The 12,248-nt window shown below is 33.5% G+C and overlaps 2 protein-coding genes across 2 annotated transcripts in view; both read right to left on the minus strand.

Annotated features, from left to right (window-relative positions):
• Positions 1-12,248, minus strand: part of LOC105318323 (protein phosphatase methylesterase 1) — a 36,732-nt gene that overhangs the window by 2,950 nt on the left and 21,534 nt on the right. The gene's annotated exons all lie outside the window — the stretch shown is intronic.
• On the minus strand, positions 819-7,544 carry LOC105318326 (uncharacterized). The gene is made up of 7 exons (XM_020063303.3): positions 6,906-7,544; positions 5,854-6,031; positions 3,676-3,776; positions 3,351-3,476; positions 2,450-3,094; positions 1,340-1,723; positions 819-1,232 (listed from the first exon to the last, which is right to left on the minus strand). The coding sequence occupies exons 1-7, from the start codon at positions 7,000-7,002 to the stop codon at positions 883-885; spliced, it is 1,881 nt and encodes a 626-aa protein (XP_019918862.3). The 5' UTR covers positions 7,003-7,544; the 3' UTR covers positions 819-882.

Raw genomic sequence — 12,248 nt, forward strand, 5'->3', positions numbered from 1 at the left:
GTTGTTAAGTTTATTCCGTTTTGTTATTGCATTAAGTTTTGTAAGAGTACAAATGAAACAGAAACCCCTTGATTTCCAAAATGAATGTCCCTATGCGAAGCCTAGTGTTGATTTCCTTTTGTATAATTTGTTTACGTTTGTAAACGATTAATAAATTTTTCCTACCTCTTGTGAGGTCTGGTCTAAGAAAGACTGTTGATCCGATGCTCTGAAATTCGACACAAGCTAGATTCCTTTTCAATGTCAAAAGTTAAAATGGAATAAATAATGTCAAGTATCAGGTATTCATTCAATATGCATATGGGCTTTGTATTCTTCAAAACTTATTGCCTTAAACACAACGTGTCTATCATTGATGTTGCACTCTTAAATTTTTTCTCATCGTGTGTTATATTCTCACTAAGTCTTTTAATTCAAGGGATTTTTTTCACTATTATTGCTATTCATTGGCATTAATAACAGAATGATAGTACATGATTGCTTTTCTGTACCAAAGGGGAAAATCGCACAAGCCCTCAAATAAATTATACAATGTATTTTATGTAAATATTAAAGACTGTTTTGATTGGTCAAGACAAAGCCTAATTAACTAGATCCAAGAATATCAAAATTTTGTGTACCTCTAATTACAGCAGCTTGACGGACAGGGGGCATATTTCGGATTATAAAGGTCGGAAATGTGTTTTAAAATCTGTTATACTAGTATATCAAATGCATGACTTTGTCCAAACTAAATACTTTATTACAGATAACATAATTATAACGATAGTTTTAAGTATTTTTAGAATTTATTGTTTATTAATGATTCATGTTTCCGTCTTGTCGTAATAATCATGATAATGTAATCTCAAACAATATCCAAGTATGCAAAAATAAGCACATCTATGGATGACAATAAAAGTCATGTCTTCCATGATACATAGGTTTGATGTGCGATAGATGAGTTAATCTTCGATGTCTTCTGATGGAAGATTTCTTCCTCTTGAGTGCAATTGAAATACTGAGCAATGTCACGGACAGTATTAAAATGGACAACACTGCACAAATAACCAGAGCTTCACTGGTGAATATGGATGAAACGGCGCTGTCGGGCAGCGATTTGGTTGATAAAAAAGGAACCGATGACTTCCTCCCTGGAATGTATGTGGTTGAAACAATACTCGAGAAACTCGGTGTTCTAGCCGAAGTGTCTGTAATTTGTTTATCATTTGATCTGCTCAATGTTGTTATTTCTGTAAACAAAAGGTTTGCATATAGACAAGACAGAGACTTGCATCAAATTTCGACTCTCATATATGCATGTCACAGTTAAATGAAAAAGAGGAAAGTGTGCTATTACCGTTTTTCGTGACACCATTGATTGTTGATATCTTTTCGGGGTTTGTTGCAATAGCTGTGGACAAAGAGGCCATCACACCATCTGTCTTTGTAGATAATGTTTTGAATGGATTTTTCGTTGTTGTTTGAACTTGTTCTGGTTCTGATGAACTAGACGGCGTTGTATTCAGTGATTTTTTCTCTGGTAGCAGAATATCAGTTGAGGAACCACCTGATGAAATAGGAACTAAAGAAGAGGTGGTCGAAGTGTGGGATAGTGTGGATGAATTCGACTGCGGCGCAGCAGACGACGATTCCATGTCGACAGAAGTGGATTGAGAAGTTGCTGTAGCGCTAGATGACATATAAGACGTTGATGGCTTTGCGCTCGCAGTAGTTGACAAATCTGAAATATTCAAAGCTGCGTTTTAAGATTGTTTTTATGCATTCATTGTGAACAAATCTTGTTATTCTTTTGGTAAAGCCTTGTATTAAATACGATAAGCTATACTTCTACAATGCTAAAGTCTGTCCCAAGTTATTGCTTCCATCGCTTTTTGATGATTTTTAATAAAATTACACATACCTGTGAAAGAAATACAGTTGAAATCGTTAAAAGGGAATATATCCAAGATATCTTCATTGAACAATTATCCCTTTCCACTCGGAAAATTTCACAGGAACGAAAACAGATTCCTTACGGAGATTTATAATGGGGAATGTTTACATCTTTTCTCCATTCGGAATACACTCGGAATACATCGCGCAATTTTTTAACGTTATCATCCGGGCTTATTAATGGCTGTTGCAATGCAAAATCTCCGTAGACTTTCAATTTCGGGATGTGTATTGAAACCTGAAGCGGTAGAGGGGGCGTTTCAAAACGGATAATCTGGACATTTTTTATATTAGTGGATGAACGTAGTTTGAGCACAAAGGTATTTACTATTATTGAAATATCAAGCAAAAAGTGGTGGAAGCAAAAACTCGGGACAGAGTATAATTAAGTTTATAATAGTTTGACTACGCAGAAGGTTTAAGTAAACTGTTGTATATTTTGGAAAAAAGTAAACTTCTAGACCAATTTGTGTTTCAATTGACGTTGTAAAAAAATGAACCAATTATAAAGAACCTTCTAGTTGTTGATTAGATGTTGCCATTGAAGTTGAGTTCGAAACAGATGAGGGTTGTTGTGTTGATGTTGCTGTCATTAAAACTGTTGTCGCTGTTGATTCAGATGAGGGTTGTTGTGTTGTTGTCGCTGTTGATCCAAATGAGGGTTGTTGTGTTGATGTTGCTGCCGTTGTTGCTGTTGATCCAGATGAGGGTTGTTGTGTTGATGTTGCTGCCGTTGTCGCTGTTGATTCAGATGAGGGTTGTTGTGTTGTTGTCGCTGTTGATCCAAATGAGGGTTGTTGTGTTGATGTTGCTGTCATTAAAACTGTTGTCGCTGTTGATTCAGATGAGGGTTCTTGTGTTGTTGTCGCTGTTGATCCAGATGAGGGTTGTTGTGTTGATGTTGCTGTTGATCCAGATGAGGGTTGTTGTGTTGATGTTGCTGTTGTTTTGGTTGTTGTGTCTATGACTCTAGATGATGATTGGTTCGTTAAGATTTTTCTAGTTGTACTTTTTGTTACTGTCGTTGTTGTTTCATCCGTTTTGGATACTAATTGGTCAGTTGTCGTTCTTTCTGTTGTCCTCGTTGTAGTAGGGGGCCGGTCAGAACACACCGTCGCCGGGTCTATATACTGGGATGTGTCCACATCGTCACAAGTTTCTACAAAATTAACCTACCCCTCAATTTCTTTCGAATATCAAGAAATGTGTCAGTTTAATACTTGTTATTCTGATTTCTGTTATGGACTATGGCCTCCATTTAAAATACCGATGATAGTTAAAGGGACTCTCTCTAGCTTTTTGAAGAGAATTTCTAAATGAATTAAAAATCTTCGGAATGAAACTTTGAAGATCACTTAACACAATTACTGGTTTGCTAAAAAATGTCAAATTTGTGTTAATGTGTATCATCTTACCAAGAGTGCACATGTATTTGATCTCTGAGGTGTCTGGGATAAAGTCTTTGTCGCAGACTTCACATAAAGAGGCCTGGGGTTGTGTTTTTATTTTAATTCTCTCTCCATCTGCCCTGGCTTCCTCAGCTGTACAATGAAATCAATTTCATGCTTATGTAACCTTATAAAAAAAGATTTATTTTCTTACTAATTATATATCAAAGCAGCATAAAATCGTCTTAAAAAGTATTATAATTCTATAAGTTATCATTTACATATAAACTGCACATTACAATTAAATAAATGATTGAATACATCAAGCAGAAAATTTACTTCAAGAGCTGACCTGACCACAGTTTGTAGAAAAAATGGGAGTCTTTAAAATCTACCACCATGCAGACAAAGGCATAAAAAGTGATGCCATACATCATCATTTTCTCTTTGTTCCTGCAATGAAATCGTGTACCCATATCAAATGTTTAATTCATGATCTCGGAATGCATTCACCGATCTGACAACAGAGAAATGATGTTACAACCAACAGCAAAATGGAATAAACGGAGAAGGTGAATAAGATAGTTGCGTCCAATAATGCTTGGGGATGACAATATAGCTGTAAGTTTTAGATAAATAAATGATTAATGTATATCGTCAATGTATGGAAATTCCAACATCTTGCGAATCTGGTTGTAAGGGAAAAAGTTATTACAGATACCTATTTATATATTGCCCACCACACACGCACAAACAAGCGCGCGCGGATCTTTCTGGCTTTTTTATTTTACCAGCGGAGTGCTAAACTAACCTGATTCGAGAAAGTTTATAATTGTTATTAGTTTAAAAGAAACGATCCTTATCCCTATTCTTTTGATTTTATTTAGGAAGCTGCAATTAAACCAAGTAGGTCTCTATTCCGGTTATGTGCAAATTTTACCTGTGCAATACTGAGTTAAAACTATGTTCAAGTAGATAACACTAGTGTATTTTACTAATTAACAATTCTTAATTGCCAATGAGTCCATGACTAATTAGTCATGGACTCATTGACAATTAAGAAGTGTTAATAAGCAAAAGACACTAGTAAACCCAAAGTAGGGTTCGCCATGTACATATACACTAGAAGTGAGTATGAGGACCAAAAGCAATACAGTAAATAAAGCATGATCGATATCTACTTGTGCGCACATTTAAGGTCAGACGCGACCTATCAAACTTTGTTTGCCAGTGGGGTTCCGAGGCCTTTTTTCAATAATTTTTACTATGTAAACCAAATTTGTTTGAATTTTCCAGGATGGGGAGTTCGGAACAAAGTTTTGATGCCTAGTCGCGTTTTTTGTTTTTTTTTGTTTTTTGTTGTTTTTTTATTTAGGGGGGGGGGGGTATAATATCCTTGTCAACGTTATTGTAGAAAAATAGAAAAACTTCGTGCTATATATTGTACACTACAGGCGTACATTGTATATTGAAGCTGTCGGTAATAAACATTTTAAAAAAGAAAATCAAAATTCTATCGATGTATTGGTATTCATTTATTCTGCAATTCTTCATTCATGGAATTTTGCTAGCAAAAATTATTTTGTTTTGAAAAAAAATAATATCGACTTAACTAAGTTAATTTTTTTAAGATCTTTAAAGAAAAGGGTTTTTTTTATTAGAATGTGTTGTTGTATTTTTCAAATTAACAAATATTAAATTCAAGTAATGCTGAAAAACACTGTATGGAATGTTATCAATTTTTGAACACAAAAATATTATTTAATAAGCAGCCATCTGGAATTGAGTTTGATATTTATGAAAATGTTCAAACGTGTATTTATACATGCAGTAAAACGCAGTGTTTTTTACATAACAACATGAATATAAAATACAACAGAAATCGTCGTTGTTGTTGATTTTTATAATTACAAATCTTAATTTATTCACATTGAACTATATGAACTCTTCACACTCGTAAACATGAAATTTTATCGGGTACACCCTTATTTTATCACAATTTTTTCTTCAAAGTAATCTTTAATTCATATATAGGATTAGGAAAAAACAAGTTTGAAATATTATTCACACATATTGAAGGGTTTTTTCTAGACTCTGGTCCCCTAAGAGGCGAGCAAGCACAATTATTTTTTTATTTTTATTTTTCTGCGTGAACTTGGCTCACCTGTCTGAACTCTGGGGTAATTGCGTGCTTGGTGAAACCGTTGTAGGAGCCTGTGTAATTTTGAATCTTTTGTTAATATTTAGTGGGGTTTATGTTCTAATTGGGGACATTTATTCATGAAGAACGACCAAGGTTCCAAAATTGCAACGAACTCTGAAAATTATGCAGTTAATTGTTGGGTTTTTTTTCTTCATCTTCGTATTCTCTTCATTTCATGCAAATAAAAGGAAAGTTTTAAAGAAACTCGTACAATTTTTACTTGAGTTTAATTAAGAGCAAGGTTTTTTCGTATGTTACAAGTGATTACCCGCAATAAAAATTTTTACATCAAAACATGGATTATTAGATGATAATTTTAATCCGTACTTGGACACGATGATTGATCCGTTTCTATTATGACACTCCCAGGAAGATACTGTTTTTTGAATTGTAGTCAAGGTCACTGGCCATCCTTCCATGGTGTTCCCCGAGAAGGTCACGGGGCCTTTTGCGTTGTCGTAGAAAGTGCTGGTGGTCCACTGTACGGGATATGTACAGTCTGCATCTAGAGAAGGCAGTGAACAGACCAGCAGTCATAAACACTCACATTTTGCTGGGCATGGTCAAAACATTGTTTGTCATTTTAACTTGTATGGACAGGCCGATGTCATTTTTAGAACTTCAGCCCAATCCTCTTAAGGTAGTCCATCCGTAACTACTGGTATCATTTTATACCATATGTTCAAAGTGTAAGTTTGATCACTAAAGTCTTAGAATGATTTTGAATAGTTTATAGATTAATAAAGATTCCCTTCGGAATACTTTCTGAAATGTATCTTTTTAGTACAATTTATTTTCATACAAATTTCTTTGTAAAAAGTTGCATAAACGTTACTGTTCTGAAGAAATTCCATACCTTACCGTCGATATTTTGAGATTTTTTTCTAATCTTTATGAAGGGCAGACAACTATTTAAAAAATTAAAGTGCAAAAAGTTCATTTCATTCACCACATACAGACACCTGTATTTGGTTTATAGCAGTCTAATGATAATTTTAAAAGACATGTCCAATGTAGTTTTGTTTAATTCACATTAATCCATTAATCTGAGTTATACATGGACTATACCTTAAAAAATGCATAAAATATATTGAAACGGAATCGAACTCTCCTAATACTAGGTAATGAGATACTGTAAAAGTATTATATTCAGCGTGTCCGGTATTTGGAGGAAGTAATTTTTTTTTCAAAAAATTATCGTTGATTTGATATAGCGTATTTCTGAACGTGTCATTTCTAATACATACTAGTTAATCAATGGCATCTAGCAGTGTACTTGATTCAGCGAAAGCGGCTATCCGCCAAAAACGCCAAAAAAAAATATCAGCCAAATGAAATACGTTTGGAGTATGTTTTCTCCGTTGTTAAGTACTACTCACCTGCAAGTTCACATGCCAACAGAAATATAACAAAAAATAAAAAGCACATAAGCATAGTATCTTTAGACGGTAAAAGTTGCACATGCTTGCAATACATTGCATCGCAGAAAATAATTTCCTGTCCAGAGTTTTTGTTTTGTACAAAAAAACTACCTCTTTCTAAAACAGCTCAATGAAGAGTTGTTGTGAACGTAGCTTTCTTGTAATTACCCGTACAACGAAAGGTCAATAGAAAAAGGTCAATAGAGAGAGGTCAATAGCCCCGAAACGCCCTCTATTAGTTTGTACCATAATTCGGTAAACATTGTCCATTGAAATTATAATTAAATCGCCTTTCTAATGAAAACAAAATGTTTTATGGCTTATTATCTGATGAAACTCGCGTAAACATGAAGCGTATGAAAGAGGGTACCTTACTCAATAGCTCGGCACTCTAAGGTCAGAAAAACATCATCTTGGTAAAAAAAGAGACATAGTTTAATGCCACATTGGTATTATCTAATGCATCTAAACTTAGTTGCATTAGTTTGAATAAGTTGGAATATCAATTATGATATAAAATCCATCCATGTCGAAAACCCAGGTGCAAAATTAAAAAAAAAAAGACATGGCTTAGATCTACAAGGTACTTTAATTATTCAACACCATTAAGGATGCAAAAAATAAGTCAAATTTAATATATATAGAGTCACAAAAAAGAGATGATTGAACCTGTACAAAGAGCACGGTGTATCAGAATGATCATATGTGTTAAATATTGATTTAATTTCATTCCTTGCACTGCAAAATACAGATTAGCAGATTTATCATTCTTGATCAAGTTTTGCAAAGTCATTCACATGCGTTCATACTCTATTTGCCTTATTTGACGTGATTCGAGTTAACATATAGTTTATGTTCTGCTACATCATTTCCATCGTCTTTTTCTCTCCCACCGATAATGACTTTGATGTGAATAGAAATACCAGGTTAAGGTGGAATGGGACATCTGTCAATATTAATGTTGATTAAAGTACATTATAATTTAAACACTTTCTCCGGCTTAGAATTTTCAAAATTTACAACATTTCGCCAAAAAAAAAATACGTTTTAAATATTTTTGGAAAGGTTAAAATATTAAAATGCCCAGCGGGATTCGAACTCATGACTTCCAGATTCGTAATGAACCCTCTAACCCAGTAAGCTCCGCTGGTAGGTGATAATTGCGGGGAAAAACTATTTATAAAATTACACTTCACTTCATTGTTTATTACGATAAATAGTACGTCACAACTTGGAGGTGTCCCATACCACCTTAACTGAACCTTAATTAGTTACCAATTAATTAATACTATCTGAAGTTAGTGAAAGGGAAACAAATTATCACATGCCGTACATATCATCAATCCTTAAAGTAAAGAATTCACGCCGGGTCTTTGTAAAATTGAAATACAAATCCTATTACACTATGTCGAGACCTAGTGTAAAGTTATGTGGATGGCAGAAAAATGCAAAGGTAGGTTCTAAGATCTAAACCTCAGACTTTTTGGTCCGTAAAAACGTACCAAATAAACAAAACAAGAGGCCAAGGGGCCACATCGCTCACCTGAGCAACGATAGCCTTAACTCTGATCAAATCAGCATTACAGTATCAAAATCAAAATATCTTGAAAACTAAGTACAGAAGATCTTGCTCAACATTTTTTAAAAATCTGCCGATTTTTATCCACATATTTATGGTAAATACCAAGCTCCTTTTGTTGTTTTAATATTCCTATATAACACCCCCCCCCCCCCACACACACACACTTTGTGGTCCCACTTTTCTTTTGTCTCTAGGGAATCATGGTTTGGTCAAACTTTAATCTGCACAACCTGTGCTTTCACATAAGTTACGTAGCTTTCAGCTCAGGTGAGCTAAAAAGTAAAGGAAAAGATAGCTTGGACAAGATATCAAAATCACTCTAAGTGGCTTTGTGACGCACAAACCAAATTTACCAAAAATTGCCATATTTACAATCATCACAATTCTTGCCGGCAGGGCTCGGAGGGAAAAAGATTCAGGCGGTTAAAATTCCGAATGATGTCAGCTGTGCAGAAATGATACATAAATCCCTGAATTCTCAATCAATTAATTCAGTTTTTCTATCAATATAAACTTTCACGGTCTTAAAAATAAAAAGGTTTTCCGGTACTACTTTAGGAGTTATCATGTCACTTATATTTTTCTCTCTCAGAATGAGCAGGTTATTATCATTTTATCGTTTATTATCTGATCCTGACCTGGATGCATCAAACCTATACAGGTACATAATCTTATTCAACAAGTCTAAATTTTTGTCGTAAATTGATTAAAAAAAATATGGATAAAAATAAATCTACATAGAGCGAGCTTAGTAAAGAAATTATAAAAGTTTATAGGGCGATAATCAAATGAGATGGTTTAATACTGATATAAGATGCGTGTGTTTTATTATTGTCACAGAATGAAGCAAATCTAAAACGTTATAAAATGAAAAATGATTGCATCAATCGAGAGACGGATGCAGTCGACCTAAAATCAACACATTTCTAAGAAAATTCCATCCGAAAAAGAAATCAATGGATGAAAGTATCAATATTTCAAGTGCATGTGGTGAGTAAGAAAATAATTCAAAATTTTGTGGACGATTCCAAAATATGATATAATGATTTCTCCGCGCATGCTTTGGATTCAAACAATTTAAAATCCGGCCTTGCCGATATTACAACAAAAAAATCGAATGCCTACGTCACCAACGTTACGGTTTATTTATTTTAATTTTAACTGAATAGTTCAGAGCAGACCTCCGGCAGGTTCTGGGAACATGTATTTGATTTTAATTTAATTCGGGTGAACATGATGGGTGGATGGTTCAATGAATTAACTCGTCGGTATTTCTGTATTGAAAAGAGGTAATCTCAGTTTACTTCGGAGAAGATGGCTTCATATTCATCGTAATGGATCCAAATGCGTCTTATATTGCAACTATTATTAACATCATATATATAATGACAATACAGCCAGTAAAAGTACAACCGAGTCAAATATGGCATGTAAAACAATGTAAGAGTAAAGTACACAGTAAAAAGACGCCATGTGCTCAAATCAAACAGGACCATAGTTTTACAAAGAAATCACACGATCACAAAACGGAAAAAGTCTTACCCAAAAAGTTTTTTACATATTATTCCGCCAATCCAAAAATGTCATAGTTTATTTTCACAAAATAGCAAAAATAAAAACATTCGGTCCTTGCTGTTGCGATCATTTTAGTATGTATGTATTTTAAAATCTTAATGTAATTTTGAACGTCAAATGATTGTTAATAATAATTTTTCCCGATTTGTTGTATATCTAACAGAAATAATGTTGCAATTACCCTCTCAATCTGTCCACATCTCTCAACTGTGTAATTATGGTGATAGAGAGAAAGAGGGGATAGAGAGAAAGAGAGAGATATGATAGTTGTGTACAGTCAAGATCCTATTTCCAAACAAACAAACAATAACGATTTGTTTGTAGAGAGTTTGCAAGGTAACGTTTAAAGTAAAAAGGTTTGTTCTGTCACAACTAACACTCCCTTTTCCAAGGAAAACTCGCAATTTGGACTGTCTCTTCTATAGTTTTCTCTCCAAATGATATTCATTTACTAATTGGTGACTATAATTGCCAAATTGAGCTGTGTTTTCCCAGTTTTGACAAATATTAAATCCTATTCTGTAGTAAAATCATTAAAGCAAACTGCAAAAAATGTAAAACCAAGGGTTGAAGAAAAAACTTGGGGAAGTATACATTAGCTTAAAAAAAAATCTAAACCATAAGACATAAAATACGGTAATGATGTCTTTTAAATATATTTATATGGCAGTCATTAATCCAAAAACTTGGGAGGTATTCAATTCGAACCAAAGCATCGGTCATGGAATGTTCGCTCTTTTGATGAAGTCAAATCTTGTTCTGAATTCTAATGATTAATATGATCCCCACCGTAACGCATTACAAAATCCTCCATAAAAAAGGCCCCCATTACTCGGCCCAAAGGTCGGAACCGAACCGTGAACACATAAACAGCTCTTGTGTGTGCAGATAAATTTCTCCGACGGTCTTAGTAACACTTCTGGTCATTTCACAGATAATTCTACAAATTTGTTATATTTGATCATCATAATTTACAGATAGAATTTTTTGTCTGGTACAATTATGATTGTCACGTGTACAAATCTTTTTTATATATATATAAAAGTTACTGAATTAACAACTGTGAGGTTTTCAAAATTCTTTATCGATAACCAAATGCTTAAACACAGAGAAAACTTATCTAGCTTATTTATTTTACTTATTAAGCCGTTTGATCAAAAAGTTAAAATGAAGCATCAGTTTTGAAAGAAGTAGGAAAGCTAGACCTTCATAAACATTTTGACAAGCAAAAAAGAGCTAGCAAATGAAAGTTTGACTAATGTATTAGAGTAGCAAGAAATCTTTCGAAACAAGCGGTGTATATATAGCACGCCAAATTCACAAAAATGAGTCTAACATAGTTTCACGGTTGATAAACTAGGTTTATTGGCTGTTAACTATAGTTTACGAACCCTATACTATAGTTAACAATTCGCTAACTATAATTTTCATCTGTAAAACTGTATTTAGCGATTCTATAAAACTATAGTTTACAAATGCTAATTTTAGTTTTTCTGTCTGTAAATAAACATTAACGAAAGATTTTGCCGATATCTGTAAACTATAATTTACATTCGTTAAATATAATTAAGAGTTGTTAATTATAGTTTCGCAATTCGTTAAACTATATTTATCAGAAAAACGATGCTTTGCAACCCCAAATGGTTGTTTTCATGATATGAGTGTTTAAAAAAAGAGTAAGCACAGAAATTAAAAGTAAATCATTCAATATGATTCGAACAGCCCCAGGCGAGAAAGGGGGTATATTCTCTACTTATCACGCCGATGATAGAGATTGTGAATAATTCTTATACATTACATATTCTTGAAAATTATTCATGAAATGAGACAGTTTTGGTTAAAAAATATCATTTGACCCAATATGGGATAAAATTTCATTTATATAAATAAATATTAAAAATGTTTGAAATCTCCTTTTACAAACAGTATTTTTAGGATATCAAGAATCTATATAGACCCATTCATACCTAAATCGGCAGTTAAGAACTCTCAATTATCTAGATTCATGCCTAAAACTTTGGAATCTTATATATGCCATATTCACAAAAACACGGAAGAATATTTGATCGAGTTGAAATGTATGTATGTAAACAGTGGTTTGTGTATTCTGTCCTTAAGTCCCCGTGGGTTTTCTTTTTCTTCTC

This window comes from Magallana gigas, chromosome 2 (genome assembly GCF_963853765.1).
Source record: "Magallana gigas chromosome 2, xbMagGiga1.1, whole genome shotgun sequence".
NCBI classification, from domain to species: Eukaryota; Metazoa; Mollusca; class Bivalvia; order Ostreida; family Ostreidae; genus Magallana; species Magallana gigas.